Source organism: Caretta caretta, chromosome 2 (genome assembly GCF_965140235.1).
Source record: "Caretta caretta isolate rCarCar2 chromosome 2, rCarCar1.hap1, whole genome shotgun sequence".
Taxonomy (NCBI): domain Eukaryota; kingdom Metazoa; phylum Chordata; order Testudines; family Cheloniidae; genus Caretta; species Caretta caretta.
In genome coordinates, this window is record NC_134207.1 from 5,695,240 (window position 1) to 5,714,091 (window position 18,852).

General features: G+C 47.2%; 1 protein-coding gene across 2 annotated transcripts; it reads left to right on the plus strand.

The window, feature by feature from the left end:
• The first annotated feature begins 963 nt into the window (after positions 1 to 963).
• On the plus strand, positions 964 to 13,735 carry LOC125631083 (lymphocyte antigen 6E-like). 2 transcript variants are annotated; one of them, XR_012666852.1, is made up of 3 exons: positions 964 to 2,235; positions 8,218 to 8,337; positions 10,130 to 13,735. XR_012666852.1 is itself a non-coding variant. In XM_048837258.2 (3 exons), exons 1-3 carry the CDS (start codon positions 2,621 to 2,623, stop codon positions 10,333 to 10,335), a joined length of 345 nt encoding a protein of 114 aa, XP_048693215.2. In that variant the 5' UTR covers positions 2,434 to 2,620; the 3' UTR covers positions 10,336 to 13,735. The 2 variants fall into 2 exon arrangements, 1 of the variants encoding a protein (XP_048693215.2); XM_048837258.2 differs by lacking the exon at positions 964 to 2,235 and adding an exon at positions 2,434 to 2,639.
• The last annotated feature ends 5,117 nt before the right edge of the window (positions 13,736 to 18,852 follow it).

Consider the following 18,852-nt stretch of genomic DNA (forward strand, 5'->3'; position numbering starts at 1 on the left):
GCTGGCAGCTACGCCGCCTTCAGAGCTGGGCAGCTGGAGAGCGGTGGCTGCTGTCCGGTGTTAGGATATAGATATTCAGGTCTGTCTGTAAAGGCCTGTACTCTAGAATTTAGGTGTATTCTTATCACTTGGCTAGTGATAGAGGTATAAAAGAAAGAATCAAAATCACTGTCAGTCAGTGTAAGGGCCTTCTCTTACTGTGACAGTCTGAGACCCTGTTCTTAGGCTAAGGCCTTTGGCTAAGCAGCAGAGGCAGCCATAAGCTGGGAAGCGACCGGTCACCTCCTCACATTCCAACCTAGTCACATTGAAAGAAGGTGCTATTGGGCTGTTAGGAATACAATCCTGTCCTGATAGAGAACCTCCAGAGAAAGGGAAGTGCCTAGAAAATGTAAAAGGAAACTTAGTTTGATAGCATCCTGTCTGGCAAGAACTCACTTATCAATAGCTGGGATGTGAAATCCTCACTTCTGTATTGTTGTGTCATTATAGTTCCCACTTTGCTATTGTTTGTCTGTATAATCTCTGTCTGGTTCTGTGATTGTTCCTGTCTGCTGTATAATTAATTTTGCTGGGTGTAAACTAATTAAGGTGGTGGGATATAATTGGTTACATAATCATGTTACAATATGTTAGGATTGGTTAGTTAAATTTCAGGAACATGATTGGTTAAGGTGTAGCAAAGCAGAACTCAAGTTTTACTATATAGTCTGCAGTCAATCAGGAAGTAGGGGGGTGGGCATGCGGGTGGGGGAAATGGGAACAGGGAATGGGGGTGGGGAAATTGGAATCATGTTTTGCTAAAGGGGGAGATGGGAGCAGGGAATGGGGGTAAGGAAATTGGAATCATGTTTTGCTAAAGGGGGAGATGGGAGCAGGGAATGGGGGTAAGGAAATTGGAATCATGTTTTGCTAAAGGGGGAAATGGGAACAGGGAATGGGGCTGGGGAAATTGGAATAATGTTTGGCTAAGGGCAGGAATGGGAACAGGGACACAGGTGTAAGGCTCTGTGGTGTCAGAGCTGGGAAGGAGGATACTAAGGAAGGAAACTGGATTCATGCTTGCTGGAAGTTCACCCCAATAAACATCGAATTGTTTGCACCTTTGGACTTCGGGTATTGTTGCTCTCTGTTCATGCAAGAAGGACCAGGGAAGTGAGTGGGTGAAGGAATAAGCCCCCTAACATCCGGGAGCCCAGCTCTGAAGGCAGAGCCACCGCCAGCACCGGCGGAGAAGTCAGGGTGGCCTGGTGTGGTATTTCCACCCTGACTTCTGCGCCGCTGCTGGCAGGGCACCGCCTTCACAGCTGGGTCCCTGGCCAACAGCCGCCGCTCTCCAGCCGCCCAGCTCTGAAGGCAGCACAGAAGCAAGGGTGGCAATACTGTTGGATTAAAAGGGGCCAAAGAACCGAAGAAGAAAAGAACAACAAGCTGTCACTGCTGTGCCATCTGCCTGATGGACTTATCCTTTCAAACGTGAAACCAGTGATTGGTTATCACTTCAAATCTGAAAACAGCATGGCGAAGCAAACCCTGTGGACTTGAATGAGGAGGAATTCCTATAAAGACAGACTCTAAAAACTGAGAACTTTGAGTCTGGTTCTGCACCCACCCTCCAGAAGCATCGAATGCGCATCTGACAAGACTTGGTATTTACTTGTGATTATAAATTCATTTTCAGGATGGGTTAAAGCCTTCGCCACAAGGAACAACAGCTGCCAAAAAGCTGTTTTCAGAAGTGGTATGCAGATATGTAACGCCCGAGTTCATCGACTCTGATAACGGAGGGGCATTTGGAGGGGAGTTGTGCTCTGGGAATTACTCACAAATTCCACATAGCCAGAAGATTGAGGCCTGTAGGGTAAGTAGAAAGAATGAACTGCACTCTCAAAGAAGCCCTGAGAAAGGTCGTAGATAACACTGGCAGAAACTGGCCTGAGAAGCTGCCGCTTATTCTGGCTGCCATTCGTAGCAGTGACAGGCTGAGGACTAAAATCCAGCTGCACCAAATTCTCTTTGGGCACGCTATGAGACTGGTTATCGACCCAGAGCAAACTGTGGAATTGGCAGGGGACAACCCAACTGGGACTCATGAGCACTGGCAATGGCTGAAGCAGCTGCAGGAAAATAAAAGCACCCTGCAGTAAGGGTGAATCAAGCTATTAAGCGAATAAAGAAAAAAAAATGGATCAGCAAAAAGCTGGGGACTCTCAACTGTGGGAAGCAGGAGATCAGGTAATGTATTTAAAATTGGGCAAAAGGGATCACACACTGGAGTCAAAGTGGACTGGTCCCTGCTCCATAGTTGATCACCCCAGCCCTCTCACTTACCGCATTGATAAGGATGGCAAATTGAAGTGGGTTCACGTTTCACAGATTAAATTGTTTGCTTGAATTATGTTTTAGGCACAATGCCCCGATGCCGACTGGATACCAGGCCCTGTGGACCTGGTGTGTTTTTATTGTCATTCTCACAGGATTGCTGGGCGCCGGATTGCGCTGCGGCTACTCCCCCTGCTGTGAGTGCGCGTTCTCCAGCCGGTCCGGATTGCACATTCGGTTCTTCGGGAGAGCTGTGAGAAATGACATCGGAAAAAAGACAAATGACATTCCAGTCAGCATGGGGAATGAAGCCACAGGTGGGGCGGTGGTCCTTGATTTGAATTAATTTACTCGCGTACGCAGTCGCAGCAGAGGGGGCCCACGAGCAGTGGTACAACGACACCCATGTTCCAGGACCCCTGGGAGAAGGTCGAACAATCCTAGCTGTTACACTGTTAGGAGATGGCTCAGGATCCAAAAACACCCCATGGATTCTCTTCTATGCCCCGGCCATCCGGATAAGGTGGCTTGATCTGAATACCGGCATTACTTTAAAACCCCTAGGAAGCACTCATGTCTACGTGGGGGAGGGAGAATTGGGATTACAGGTAAACATCTTAGTCCCTAGGGGGAGGGAAAATAATTGGATGGTGGGGGTACAAACCGAAGGCTATTTTGGAGATACCACCATGATTGCAGACTACCCCTTACTCCGCTACATTTGGGATGGGTTTGTAAAATCAAGAACCTTGGTAACAGTTCTTGTGGTATATTGCCCAGAATACACACACACACGGGCATTCCCAAATAATTGTGCATAAAAGTAAAATAAAAGTATGTATTTGTAAGAAATACACCAAGGTCCATGAAGAAATCTGCACTATTCAAGGTCCAGACCACACCGGTGAAGGTTTTAGTAAGCCCCCTTCTGGTAAACATAAAAATTAACATGGATTGGACATGGTTAAATGTTTCTAAAATAGAGCCCAAATGTATACCTTACTCCCTTCCCATTCTTTCAGCATGGATAAGAACACACCAGCATCCCCCTCCCACTAGAGCCAAAAAGGATCTTATGGATACAATGCTGGCGAGTTTTGGGGTGGGAGCAGGGCTCATGAATTCTGTGAATTTAAAAGCAATTAAAAATAAATTAAGTTCTCTGTCCCACCTACAGGACAGCCTAATACAAAAACAAATACATGCTAATGTGGATTTAGTCGAAATAGGTCTTGATAATTTAAAAGCTAAATGGAACCTATGGTAATGGTTCAATGCTACCACCTGGCTGCTGCATAAGACACAGGTGAAAATGAAAAACCATACTGCTATAGCCAGAACAAGATAACAACAAGAAGTCACTGCTGTGGCATCTGCATGATGGATTTATCATTTCAAAGGTGAGAACAGTGATTGATTATCACTTCAAGAAGCAGAATAGAAGGTGCTGGCTTCCTGGAGGGTCTGGGAACCGCTTGGGGGTAGGGCTAGATCAAGGTGACTGGTGGGGGAGAGCCCAGTGTTCACCACCTATGACATGTATGCCATGGGGCTTGTGGCCTAATCGTGCCCCAGCTCTCACTAGAACTGTGGGGTGTCCGTGGGTGTTGTAGCCAAAACCAAGATCGGAGTGGTGCTCTGCCCACTGCTAGGTGGGTGTGCTGGGAGAGCTGGAGAAGAGGTTCTCTGCTCCCCAGCTTTGCTAGGCTAGCTGTCAACTTTAAAAAATGATGAGCAGTTGCAAAGAGCACTTTACTCCCCGCCTGGCCCCACTGGAGTCGTGTGAGTAAGGCACTCCCCAGTGTAGGTGGAGCACGTGCTTGTAAAATGCGCGTTGCAGCCTCTTCTAGTGTCTGGGCCGCAGAGGATAACAGCCCACTACTGCTTCTATTGGAGTTATTCCTTCCCTACCAGTGGCTAAGGTCTGTGTTGTGCGGCTGAAAGGCCTGGGTTCAAACTCTGCTGGTGACCCATGGAGGTGGAGGGATTGTTACATCCAAGTGGCAAAATCAAGCCCTGGGATGAACTTAATTCTTCAGATCTTCTTCTTCCTTAACCCATCCCCTCCTTCTCTTCGTCACCCTCACACAGCACTTCCTGTCCAATTTGCACTATAAACTCTCTAGGACAATGGTGGGCAACCTGCGGCCCATCAGGGTAATCCGCTGGCAGGCCGCCAGACAGTTTCTTTACATTTGCACGGCTGCCCGCAGCTCCCAGTGGCCGCCGTTTGCGGACGCCTGTGCAAATGTAAGCAAACTATCTGGCGGCCCGCCAGCGGATTACCCTGACAGGCTGCGTGTAGCCTGAGAGCTGCAGGTTGCCCACCACTGCCCTAGGAAATGCACCTTGCCTATCTATTTGTTTCTATAAAGCATCTGGCATGCTTCTGACACTGTAATAATAATTTGATTTTTCCTTCTGAACTGTAGTACTTCGCACTTAACTTCCTTGAATTTCACTTTGTGGATTTCAGACCAATTCTCGAATTTGTCAAGGTCATTTTGAATTCTAATCCTGCCCTCATAAGTGCTTGCAACCCCTCCCAGTTTGGCATCATCTGCATGTATTACATCTGCAAATGTAATTGTAACCCTTCTGCCCGTCAGAGTTGGCAGCAACAAGGGCCGGGTTCAGTATCTAGGGGTTCCATTCCAACACACAATGCAAAACCGGCTTGAGTCCCCACCCAGTGACCTGGGACAAATATATACCACCCCTGCTGGGTGCCTCCAAGAGGCAAAACATCCCCTCTCGCAAGCACAGAGTCCGAGTGTAGCAAAAGCCTTTTAATAACAGAGAGAAACAATGGGGCATTATGATGGGGAAACACCACCAACAGGATTCATAACACATCCCAGGAGCAAAAACCCACCCCAAGCAAATTGGGGCATGTCCTTTCTCTTTGGTTCTTGAGTCCAGCAACCCAAAATCACCCAAAGTCCCAAAAGTCCAACAACCCAAAAATCTCTGTCCCTGGTCAGGGCAGCCCCAGAGCTCGAAAGTTTATCTGCAGAGTTTTACCTCCCAACCTGGGGTGGATATGGAGGGGGGGGCGGTTAAGGGGCACCTTACGTGGTCCAAAGCCGATTGCCGCACCTCTCCATGGGGCTCTGCTCTGCTCCACCAGCCATCCCACGAGTCGCCCTGCTCTGGCAGCTGCTCTGCTCCACCAGCCATCCCGCGAACGGCTCCACAATATTGCTTTAGGCCCCCCCACTACTTAACACAACACTTAGTGATTTCAGCTCTTAGTAATTCTAGCTCTCTAGTCATTTCAGCTTGTAGTAGGGGAGCCTCAGCACTGGTGCACCATTGACCCAAAGTGATTTCAGCTTAGGAGCCTGTAACTAGACTCCTAATAGAATCAAAACTAGCTCTGATATTCCACAGTAGATAGGGGAGATAGTACAATCAGCATGTAGAACCCTCATCAGGAGGCCCATACCACTAGACATTAATACCTATCCCCAACCTCTCTCCATTCACTGGGTTTTGGAATCCATGACCCTTGCCTAGCGAGTGCTGCTTAGTTGCTGGTGAGTCCCTCCATCATAACAAAAGGCCAAGTACAGTTCCACTGTCCTTGAGTCACATAATCAGGATAATAACCATTTATTCCTGCCCCAATAACAGAGAAACTGGGACTCCTACAGCAGCCAAAGTGACCATCTACACAGGGTGGGTGTGCCTATGTAAATGAGATCAGCCCCTGAAGTTCTTTTCCACAACCCACCATGACTCGCCACCAGATGTCAGGGTAGAGCTCATCCTGACTCTGCTTACATCATAATCATACTCATGTAGCTCCCCTTCTCCACCAGGTTACCTTCTTTAATGCCAATCTGCTTACAGGTTTTGATGGAGAGGTCTGGCTTCTTCTGGATCCCACCACTCACTCAGCAGGGTGTATCTTCTTTATTTTTCCCTATGAATTTATTTGGCGGTGCTTCCACCTCCTTCCCTCCTTCCTGGCAGGGTCCCCAGGGCAGCTTGGGAGGAAAATTCTAACCACAGGGCAACCCCCACTTACTTGCCAGATAGTTGGAGACTCCCAAGAAATAACACAAACACATACAATATATTCAACACAGTAATTATATTAAACAGGAGACAAATATAACATAACAGGGTAAAACTCTATTCTTAGGGGCACTGGTGCCCGCGCTGATAATACCCATGACTTTCCCCAGTCACGGGACCTGATGTAGCAAATGTAAGATCAGCGTCCCATTGATATGTGTAGTTTGTTGGGGCCCTTGATGACCTATGACCACGATATCTTCTCTGCATGGTTTAGCAGGGTGGCTGACTGGGTTCAGTACAGCCCAAAGGACTCACAAGTGGGAGAAGGTGGTAAGTCCCTCCACAGGTTTAATACACAGCAGGTTATAAAATCCCCAAATCCGTACTCCCTGGCTTGAGGACACAGTTCAGGGAGTAGGGGGTCCCCAAAACAATTTCCCTGACTGACTGACTAAAAGATGGTGCACTCACAAACTCCATGAATGATCCTCAGGTTCAGAGATGACTCTGGACTCCTGGGTCACTGCAGAGGGGCTGATCTCTGCTGGCAGGGATCTTCGTCAGGCAGGAGTCAGGCTGCTTCTGGTCCCAGGATTTCCCCTCACCACAAAGGGGTGCAGGGCTCAAGGTGCAGATTACACAACTACACTAAAATCCAACTGTAGTCTCCTACTCCAGAATCCAGACACTCCCAGCAGGCGGCAGCCCTGGACTAGCAGCCAGAGCAGAGCTGACCATGTGGTGACGGGTCTCACCTAGGGAGCTGGGGGCTAACTCAGCCTGGCTGGGGAAGTTTCCCAGCAAAACTCTACAAACTGGGAGTCCTCAGTGGAGAGGGAAAAGCCCAGCTGAGGGATCTTGCTTTCAGGTCCCTAGAGGCCAGTTCTCAGGGGGAACCCTGCATGCAGGCCTGGGACTCATCAGCTCCCCACACAGCCAGTCCTGCCCTTGCCCTGGCTGGTTCCAGACTGACTCAAAAAATGGCTTCTCCCCTTTTCTGAGCTCCCCGGGAAGTGCATCTCACTCCCTATTACTTGCCAGGCAGACTCTGAGTCTGCCTTGGCTCCCCCTCCCTACAGGGACAGTGCGATGCTCCCTGAGCTGCCAGCAGACAGAGCCCCAGGAATCTAAGTAATCTCCTTGGGGCTTACACTCAGTAGTGTCCTCTGCGGGACCCCACAGGATTCGCCTTCCCAGTCTGACACTGAACCATTGATAACAGTCTTTCAATCAGGTTTCAGAGGAACAGCCGTGTTAGTCTGTATTCGCAAAAAGAAAAGGAGTACTTGTGCAACCATCTTATCGGAATTTAATTTAGAACACCTTTCTCTGCTTTGCTTATGAGAATGTCATATAGGACTGGGTCAACATCAAGCTATATCATGCCAACCGCTATCCCCCATCCACTAGGATAGTTGTCAAAGAAGGAAATTAGGTGGGTTTGGCATGATGATTTCTTGAGAAGTCCATGCTTATTTTTTGTTTTATAACCCTATTACCCTGTCTGTAACATTCCGGCTTTGGAAAGGAACGTGCTGAGAAAGTATTTACAAATGGGTGTCACGGAGGGCGCTGGGGGAACTTTTCAGAGGTATAAATAGCAGTTGCATGCCCAGCTGCCATTTATGCCTTTGAAAATTTGCTCCTCTGTGTTTTGGGTCCAATCCTGAAGTCCTTACTCAGTCGACACACAGGGAAACCTATCACTGGCTTAAGTGAGAGTTCGGCCTGAAATAGCAGCTGAGAACATCAGGATATGGTCCATTTTGATGCTCATTAGCAGCAGGTGACAGGGATGGGGACTGTAGACCAGGAACCAATAACATATTCCTGCACGCCTCTAACATGGGCTGTGTTTTCCTTTTGCAGCTCACTTGCTGGTGTGCTTCACCTGTAGTGATGCGTCCTCCAACTGGGGTTGTCTGGCATCAACTACATGTCAAAGTAGTGAAAACTACTGCGTGACCACATATCTCGGTGCAGGAATTGGTAAGTTTGGGCATGTTCTATCTATTGTCTTTCCATAGCGCTTTCCCTGAGGACATCCTGCTCCAGCTCCAGATCACTGGGTTTTCCTTCCTCCTTCTGCTGGAAGGATGGGACATTGCTGGTGTGGAATTGGGGAATCACTCCTTGAAACTGAATGGCAGGAGAACTTTGCTGGGAGGCACTAAGGGGGGCGGGAGCCCCTGTGCTTGTTAGTGAGGTTTGCAGCCGAGGGAGTGACTGAGAGGAGGGCAGTGCAGGCAGTGTCAGGCTTCCTGTACGCCAATGTGGGAGGCTCCATAGCTACCCCTCCAGCATTGGCTGAAGTCCTGAAATGAGGCTCTTTATAGCCCAGTCCTGCAGATGCTCCCCAGCAGTGGGTTCTGCTACTGCTGAGGTGGGCGAGGGCTGGGACTGAGTCCGCACCTGCTCCTCAGCGGCCCTACAGGGGCTGCCATGGGTGTCAAAGGGAAGGAGGCTGCCTGCCTGAGTGGCTGCCAGCCTTGAACGGTGCGAGGGAGCAGTTAGAAAGGGCTCCATGGATCCTCTGCTTCTCAGCAGTGGTTCTCAGGGAAGCAGCCTCTTCTGCTCTGCTGCATTCTTGTGGCATCGAGCCCACCCCCCTTTCCCTCTGGTTTGTTGGGGGGAAAAGATGGCTGCCTTTGTCCCTGGACCGCAGGGGAAAGGACGTCTCCCAGCTGTGCCCCTCCTGCGCCTGATTGCACCCAGCGGCAATTATACACAAGTGTAAATGTCGTTGCCAGCCTCTGCATTTTGAGCGGACTGTGAGTAGCCAGTTCCTGGGGAGGCTCACTGATACTACTTGCCATGTGGTTCAGTTAACAAAGGTAGTGGCAGGCTATTGAGTTGTGCAGGGAACTCGCCCAGGGGATGAGATCAGTTGTATTGCAGGCCGTTGTAACTGCCCTGAATAACTGACATTATGGGCCTTGCTTTCCCGGTCTGGCCTCCTTTCACGCCCAGGGAAGCCATGCGATGGTTTAAGCACCAAACATCTCACGTGCTGGTGCAAGGTTCCGCTATTGGCATGTGCAAGTGAGAGAATTTGCACGCTCCAATCCCAGTGCCTGGCATGTACCAAAGTACGGCTGGGGGTATATAGCCCTCTGAAATATGCAACACTGCAAATGATTTCCAGCTTCCTTCTGCTGCTGGATCACTTGATGATTCCCTGTTCTGTTCATTCCCTCTGAAGCACCTGGCATTGGCCAATCTCGGAAGACAGGATACTGGGCTAGATCGAACTTTGGTATGACGCAGCATGGCTGTTCTCATGTTATTAATGAGCTCTGCTAGCTACTACCAGCTCTTTAAAGCTCTGAGGCTCAACAGCAGGAGACAGGACTCAGTCACCTCTGTACTGCACGGACAACCCCACAGCCCCCACTGAACTCCCAAAGCCCTGTCCCAGCATGCAGTGGGCAGTGTGAGAATCTGGAATGGATTCTCAGGGTTCTTTGGCTGTTCCCAAGTCCTGGCCAGGAATCTGAAGGGGATGTTCCTAGATTGTTACATACGGGTCCGTAACTGCTAGGAAGAGACTAGTGCTGCTTTCATGGTATATAATAGCAGTAATGACCTCTAAAGGCTGGGCATTCACTGGCAGAGATAAGGCTGTGAGGCCATTAACTGCTGAGAAATGGCCTCCTCATCTCAGGATTGATTAGCTACATCGGTACAATTATCTCCTTTGCAGAGCTAAAGAGCTGCTGTCCGAACTCTGGGAAACATTTTAATCTTGAGTCTCTTTCTCTTGTTTCTTTTTCCGGTTCAGGCGGACAATCCGGGCCGAGAATCACCAAGGAGTGTGCTTCAGAGTGCTCCAGTCATGGGATAAGCTATGGGAGACTAACGGAGTATGTTTCCTGCTGCAGTTCATTCTTGTGCAACATCAGTGGGGCCAACAGCGTGAAAATCAGCTACTCGGTGCTGGCCATGGAGATCTTGGCCAGCTTCATCTACATCAGGGCCAGACTGTGATGGGCCAGGAAAAAGAACTTGATGGCCTGAAGAACCTGCTCAGGCTTTTCCATTGAGACACCAAACCCCTCTCTGTGCAAAGCTATACTGGGGATACCAATGGTGCCCTTTCTTCCAAACTCTCTCTCAGATCCCATTAGACAATACCTGCCCTCTTGCCGTTCACAAGAAAATCCTGCTGCTGTCACTGGGTGCCCCTCTGTGCCTCTCAGCAGATCTGGATTGCTGCCATGTTTTTGGGTGTAGGAGGCCTGGGAAGCTCAACTGAAGAGCTGCCCCACTGTGCCCCCTGCTGCCCCACTATGGAGATGAAAAATTATAAATGAAATGAGGTGAAAAATTACAAATCTTTATGTAGTTACAAGAATCCCTGAGAGGTTGTCACAAGGGGCTTTATTCACCATTTCCGTACACAGCGTGCAATCCTTCCTCCCTGTGCAAAGTGGGTGTCAAACAGTACCAAATAACAATGGTGGCATTTTACACTCACTTTGCACTTTAGCAAATGACATCATAGGGTGCAAAGTCCTCAGTAGAGCACAGGATCGGGTTCAAGAGGTGACTACAGCTGGACCGCTTGATAATAGTGACCATAGTATAATTAAATTTAACATCCCCTGTAGCGGGGAAAACAACAGAGCAGCCCAACACTGTAGCATTTAATTTCAGAAAGGGGAACTGCACAAAAACGAGGAAGTTAGTGAAACAGAAATTAAAAGGTACGGCACAAAAAGTGAAATCCCTGCAAGCTGCATGGAAACTTTTTAAAGACACCATAATAGAGGCTCAACTTAAATGTATACCCTGTTGCGGTCCAAATACAAGACAGAACAAGGCTTTAAGCAAGCAAGCAGGCTGGTCTGCCGACGGGCTGGTCTCCTGTCAGCTTTCCACCCTCTCTTTTATTCTTTCTCTCCCCCCGCGCATTACATACTCCAACAGATAAAAGGAATACACTGGCTTTGTTTAATATTCTTATTTACCAATATCTATCTACTGCATTCCTTGCTCTCAGGCCTTGAGCCCAGTCCTGGGAGGCTTCCCACGGTTCATGTCATCTGGGCGAGATTCCAAGGTTCATGCCCTTGAGAGGAGCCGTGTGTGCACTGCTCCTACACAACACTCTGGGTGTGCCCTGAATGTTGCCAAGTGCATGAACCTTGCATGAATGCTACAATACCCCAAACTGAAAAACACAGTAAGAGAACCAAAAAAGTGCCACCGTGGCTAAACAACAAAGTAAAAGAAGCAGTGAGAGGCAAAAAGGCATCCTTTAAAAAGTGGAAGTTAAATCCTAGTGAGGAAAATAGAAAGAAGCATGAACTCTGGCAAATGAAGTGTTAAAATATAATTAGGAAGGCCAGAAAAGAATTTGAAGAACAGGTAGCCAAAGACTCACAAAGTAATACAATTTTTTTTAATACATCAGAAGCGAGAAGCCTGCTAAACAACCAGTGGGGCCACAGGATGATTGAGATGCTAAAGGAGCACTCAAGGAGGATAAGGCCATTGTGGAGAAACTAAATGAATTCTTTGCATCGGACTTCACAGATGAGGATTTGAGAGAGATTGCCACACCTGAGCCATTCTTTTTAGATGACAAATCTGAGGAACTGTCCCAGATTGAGATGTCATTAGAGGAGGTTTTGGAACAAACTGCTAAACGAAACATTAATAAGTCTCCAGGACAAGTCTCCAGATGGGATTCACCCAAGAGTTCTGAAGGAACTCAAATGTGAAATTGCAGAACTATTGTAAGCTATCATTTAAATCAGCTTCTGTACCAAATGACTGGAGGAGAGCTAATGTGATGCCAGTGTTTAAAAAGGGATCGAGAGGGGACCCCAGCAATTACAGGCGTGTAAGCCTGACTTCAGTACTTGGCAAACTAGTTGAAACTATAGTAAAGAACAAAATTGTCAGACACGTAGATGAACATAATTTGTTGGGGAAGAGTCAACATGGTTTTTGTGAAGCGAAATCATGCCTCACCAATCTGCTAGAATTCTTTGAGGGCATCAACAAGCATGTGGACAAGGGGGACCCAGTGGATATAGTGTACTTAGATTTTCAGAAAGCCTCACCAAAGGATCTTAAGCAAAATAAGATGTCACAGAATAAGAGGGAAGGACTTCTCATGGATTGGTAACTGGTTAAAAGATAGAAACAAAGGGTAGGTATAAACGGTCAGTTTTCAGAACAGAGAGAGGCAAATAGTGGTGTCCCCTAGGGGTCTGTACTGGAACTAGTCTTATTCAACATATTCATAAGTGATCTGGAAAAAGGGGTAAACACTGAGATGGCAAAATGTGCAGATGATACAAAACTACTCAAAACAGTTAAGTCCCAGGCAAAGAGCTACAAAAGGATCTCTCAAAACTAGGTGACTGGGCAACAAAATGGCAGATGAAATTCCATGTTGATAAATGCAAAGTAATGCACATTGGAGAACATAATCCCAACTATACGTATAAAAGGATGGGGTCTAAATTAGCTGTTACCACTCAAGAGAGAGATCTTGGGGTCATGGTGGATAGTTCTCTGAAAACATCCACTCAATGTGCAGTGGCAGCCAAAAAAGCGAACAGAGTGTTGGGAATCATTAAGAAAGGGATAGATAATAAGACAGAAAATATTCTCTTTCCTCAATATAAATCCATGGTACTCCCACATCTTGAATACTGTGTGCAGATGTGGTCGCCCCATCTCAAAAGAGATATATTGGAATTGGAAAAGGGTCAGAAAAGGGCAACAAAAATGATTAGGGGTATGGAACGGCTTCCGTTGAAGAGAGATTAATAAGACTGGGACTTTTCAGCTTGGAAAAGAAACGACTAAGGGGGGATATGATAGAGGTCTGTAAAATCATGACTGGTGTGAAGAAAGTAAATAAGGAAGTGTTATTTACTCCTTCTCATAACACAAGAACAAGGGGTCACCAAATGAAACTATTAGGCAGCAGGTTTAAAACAAACCAAAGGAAGTATTTTTTCACACAATGCACAGTCAGTCTGTGGAACTCTTTGCCAGAGGATGTTGTAAAGGCCAAGACCATAACAAGGTTCAAAAAAGAACTAGGTAAGTTCATGGAGGATAGGTCCATCAATGGCTATTAGCCAGGATGGGAAGGGATGGTGTCCCTAGCCTTTGTTTCCCAGAAGCTGGGAATGGGCAACAGGGGATGGATCACTTGACAATTACCTGTTCTGTTCGTTCCCTTTGGTGTACCTGGCATTGGCCACTGTCGGAAGACAGGATACTGGGCTAGACGGACCTTTGGTCTGACCCAGTACGGCCGTTTTTATGTTCTTATGAGGAAATTTCTCTCCCTTTCCTGCCCTGAATAACCATGAGTCACCATGCCAAGAAAAAAAAAAAAAGAGAGAGAGAGAGAGAGAGAGAGAGAGAGAGAGAGAGAGAGAGGAACAAAACTTTTAAAAACACCTATAAACTTTAAATCCCTTATCTTGAAGAAAACTCCAAAACTTGGTGTGGTAGATCCAGCATACAAAAGAAATATTAATGTTATTATTTCTGTTTGTAAGTTATCTGCACAAATGTCTTTGCAGGCATAAAGTGAGTGTGCTGTACATAGGCCAGCACCTACAAGGCCTTATAGAAACAAGATAGACTAGTCACCTGAAAACCTTGGAAATAATCGTCAATGATTTGGAAGAGAGTCAGAGTATTCAGTCAAATGGGAAGGTACCTGATGACCTGTCCACTGAAGAAAGAGGTCTATTGGAAGTGACAGAATCATCCAAATGCTTGTTCTTAGCTAGGGTCGGAGAATGTGTGGCACTGCACCCCATATTCTTCACAGAGACATTATGACGAGATGATTATGCCATAATTATAATGGATTTTGTGCCAGAGAAGTCGTGTGAGGTGTCATTGGGAAAAGTTATGATTTGCTGAATAGGATTATCCTATTTGTACCCCTGTATCGTTTTTGTATCTGAAGTCATAAACATCGACTATGTGTCTGTATTTCAAGTGTAGTTACATCTGGGTATCACCCCTTAGACAAGATGCTTTCAGTCTAGACAGTGGGTGGGGAAGGGCCTATTCAGGGCAATGGGCCATTAGGAAAAAACAACAGGCATTAGGAGAAGCTCATCTGTCACCTGGTGAGCCTTCCTGAGAACACTCCAAACAGCCTGTCAGTAATGGCTGCTATGACTCTGCAAGGAGATGTGATCAGACCACATATCTCTGGACGCTATCTTGGGATGTCATTATTTTTTCACAGCTTTGAAAAAAAGGGTTCTTGCCATATGCAAAAGCTATATAAGGCAGGGAGTGACATCATCAGGTGTTCTTCACTCCCCACACAAGAAGACTCTTGGAACAAAGACTGAACTGGGGGAAGTGCTGGACCAGGATAAAGGGATTTCTAGCCTCTGAATGAAACACCTGGGGATTTCAAGCTGAAAAGCAAGTGCAGCTTGCCCCTTAAGAATCTGCAGCCTGCTTGTATCATCTTTTAGGCTGAGAATCTGCTAATTCATATCCAATTTCTTTACTATATTAAGCTTAGTTTGTGTTTTTTGTTTATCTGCTAGATAACCTGCTTTGAGCTGTTGGCTTTCACTTATAATCACTTAAAATCTCTCTTGGTAGTTAATAAACTTGTTTTTGCTTTATCTAAACCAGTGAGTTGAAGTGAAGTGTATGGGAATCTTAGCTCAAGGGGCAAAGGCTTTTGCATATTCCGCTCCACATTGAGGTAGGGGGCGAACTTTATGAGTTTACACTATACAGTTCCCTGTACAGCACAAGATGGTATAATTTTGGGTTTATACTCCAGAGGGGGTGCGTGCCTGAGGAGCTGGGAGCTGCCTTAGCTGTAGCCTTCTGATGCAGAGGCTGGTCAGAGAGTCTGCATGTAACTGCAGCTGGGTGTGTCCCTACCTATATGTATGCTGGTGAAAGTGCAGGCTGGAGGGCTTTGCAGCTTGTCACAGCAGTACAGGGTGAGAGGGAGCCCAGGCTGGTGGGTCAGGGGTTCAGTAATACCCCAGTTCCAAGTGGCACCCCAGGGGGATCTTGCCACAGAACGATTTTGAAAATTTTTGCTCCTATGAACAGTTACCTTCCAAAGGAATTAACATAGCTTATTAAAGGACAGGTTTCAGAGTAACAGCCGTGTTAGTCTGTATTCGCAAAAAGAAAAGGAGTACTTGTGGCACCTTAGAGACTAACCAATTTATTTGAGCATAAGCTTTCGTGAGCTACAGCTCACTTCATCGGATGCATACTGTGGAAAGTGTAGAAGATCTTATTATATACACACAAAGCATGAAAAAATACCTCCTCCCACCCCACTCTCCTGCTGGTAATAGCTTATCTAAAGTGATCACTCTCCTTACAATATGTATGATAATCAAGTTGGGCCATTTCCAGCACAAATCCAGGGTTTAACAAGAACGTCTGGGGGGGGGCGGTGTAGGAAAAACAAGGGGAAATAGGCTACCTTGCATAATGACTAAGCCACTCCCAGTCTCTATTCAAGCCTAAGTTAATTGTATCCAATTTGCAAATGAATTCCAATTCAGCAGTTTCTCGCAGGAGTCTGGATTTGAAGTTTTTTTGTTGTAAAATAGCGACTTTCATGTCTGTAATCGCGTGATCAGAGAGATTGAAGTGTTCTCCGACTGGTTTATGAATGTTATAATTCTTGACATCTGATTTGTGTCCATTTACTCTTTTACGTAGAGACTGTCCAGTTTGACCAATGTACATGGAAGAGGGGCATTGCTGGCACATGATGGCATAGATCACATTGGTGGATGTGCAGGTGAACGAGCCTCTGACAGTGTGGCTGATGTTATTACGCCCTGTGAGACGTTCTTGTTAAACCCTGGATTTGTGCTGGAAATGGCCCAACTTGATTATCATACATATTGTAAGGAGAGTGATCACTTTAGATAAGCTATTACCAGCAGGAGAGTGAGTTTGTGTGTGGGGGGGGGGGTGAGAAAACCTGGATTTGTGTTGGAAATGGTCCACCTTGATTATTATACACATTGTAAGGAGAGTGATCACTTTAGATAAGCTATTACCAGCAGGAGAGTGGGGTGGGAGGAGGTATTTTTTCATGCTTTGTGTGTATATAATAAGATCTTCTACACTTTCCACAGTATGCATCCGATGAAGTGAGCTGTAGCTCACGAAAGCTCATGCTCAAATAAATTGGTTAGTCTCTAAGGTGCCACAAGTACTCCTTTTCTTCTTACTAAAGGAGTTGAACTGATTAGTTACCTTTGAAGAACTTCAATAAAATAAAGAAACATTTGAAGGTTTTGTCCTCAGAGATTTCATTCAAGCCCTCTGTTTTGAAAGACGCATGTGATGAAGCATCAACATTCGCTTGTGCCAGCAAAATAGCCAAAATACTGCCCCCCAAAAGTCAAGGTTCGATAGTCACGGAGCACTTGCTCAATGACACTTTGGAATGCGGGTACCAATCAGTGGTCTCAGATTCATCATGAACTGATTGATGAAACCAGGGGTGAATTGCAAAGGAGATTCTCTGAGAGGAACTACAAGTTTTACAAAAGTTTGTCAGCAATCTTGTTCCATCAGCTCTCCAGATGTCTTGAAATTGAAATCACTGTGCTTTGATTGATTTGCATGGATTAGATATTGAGAAAGCAAAAGTTGAAATGGCTGGATTTAAGCTACTGATAAATAAGAGACATTGCAAAGAATGTGATGAATGTCTAGATGCTGGCAAGGAATTAAAAGAGGCTTTTCCATGTATGTTTTAAATGTTTATAGTGGTCTTGTTGTTTGGAGCATTAACTGCAGCATGTGAGAATTCTTTGTCTTGTCACAGGTCCTTATGCATGGCAGACTCTTCCCTGAACTGATTTGTAAGGCTGCAGCCTCTCCACCTTCCAGGCCCATTGCTGCCACAGCACCTACAATTCGCTAACCAGTCTGCAATGGCTTGGCTGAGCGGTGGCTGGCAGCTCCGGCAGAGAGAACAGCTCTCGACCCCCCAAGCCTGCCCATGCGTGACCACAAGCAAACATCACTTGTGACCAGCGGCCGAATTGTGGGACATCTGGTTTTTGTTGCACGTTGTGCTGTAATTGATTAGGATGATTATTAACTATGAAGCCTATTGTTAGGGATGTTTACTCACCCTGTCAAACAAATAGATCAGCAGGAGTCATGCCCAGTGGTGAAAGCAGGAGTCAGTAGCCAGAAGTTGGAGCCAAGGGTCAAAGACCGGTTACTTGGAGTGAGACAAGGAAGGAAGGAGAAGCTGCTGGGCTTAATAGCCAGTCTGCTGACTCTTCCCACCAGTGGGGCGGGGTAGCCAATCGGGCAGCCTACTGCAGGCCAGCTCATGTGCTCATTAAGTTGCCCAGAGACTGGCCCTGCTGCAGGCCCTGAGTCAGTCGGTTACAAAAAAAAGGAAGGTCCTAGCTGAGGGGCTTGGGGATTTCGGGAGAGGGTCCCTGCCAGTGGGTATCAGATGGAGGGAGGTGTAGAGAAGCAGGAGTGATCCCCGCTTCATCTGCCCCAGATTCTACTAATGCCTCCCCTGGCCCCAATGCAATCAATGCTGCTGCCCACTACCCCAAGTCAATTAAGTGGGATAAGGCAGACCCTACCCGAGGGCTCTTTTCTTGCTGTCGCTGCTCTTGACCCCTTAGTACCTCCTCCAGCATCATCCCTGTGCCCTGATCGGGGTCCCTGGTGCTACCGTAATTTAAATCTTAAATAGCTCACCCAAGAAACTACATTAAAGTTGCAAAGTCAAGCACTTGAAAACTAGCAAATGCGAGGTAGGTTTTTACTTGCCCTAGCAACTTAATTCTGCCCCCTGTGTGACCATCCCTGGATGCACTGAATGAGGCACTTGTCCTGTGGGGAAAAACCCTGGGGTGCCAGTAGCATGCCAGGTGTGCTGCGACTTGGAGGCAAGGAGTGTAGATGCCAGCCCTAGTGGGTCCCAGTAACCGCTCTGAGGCATGGCTACGGGAAAGGGTATTTTACTAGGCCTGGCAGGAATGGGAAGGTTGCAAATACCCTTTGTGCAGTTACAGTTCACAGTGAGCAAGAGCAGTTCTTGTTTGAGTCCCTGGGACAGTCCACTCAAGTCAGGTCTCTTCAGACCGAGAGCATGGGGTGCCCTCTCCAGGACAGTCCCTATTCAAGCAAATAGGAGCTCTGAAGTTTCCAGGCCAGGCTCAGTTAGCGTCTCTCATTGGGGCCCCTCTGCACTGGCTCCTTGCCCAGCTGCTGCTGGTCCCCCGTCAGCCCCACACAGACCAGCACCCGTCTGCAATGCCCAGCACGCAGCCTGTTCCACACCCAGGTCTGCAGACAGTTCTTTGCATCCCGCTTCTCTGCAGCTCCTGGTTAGCCATGCGGCTGCTGCCTCCCAAAAGAGCCCCATCATTTTCAGCTCAGGGTCCTTCCTCCTAGCTGGCCTGGAGAAAGGGAAGCGCTGTGGGGAAGGGACTGATGGGAGTTGTAGTCCCCTTGTGTAGCAGGTTC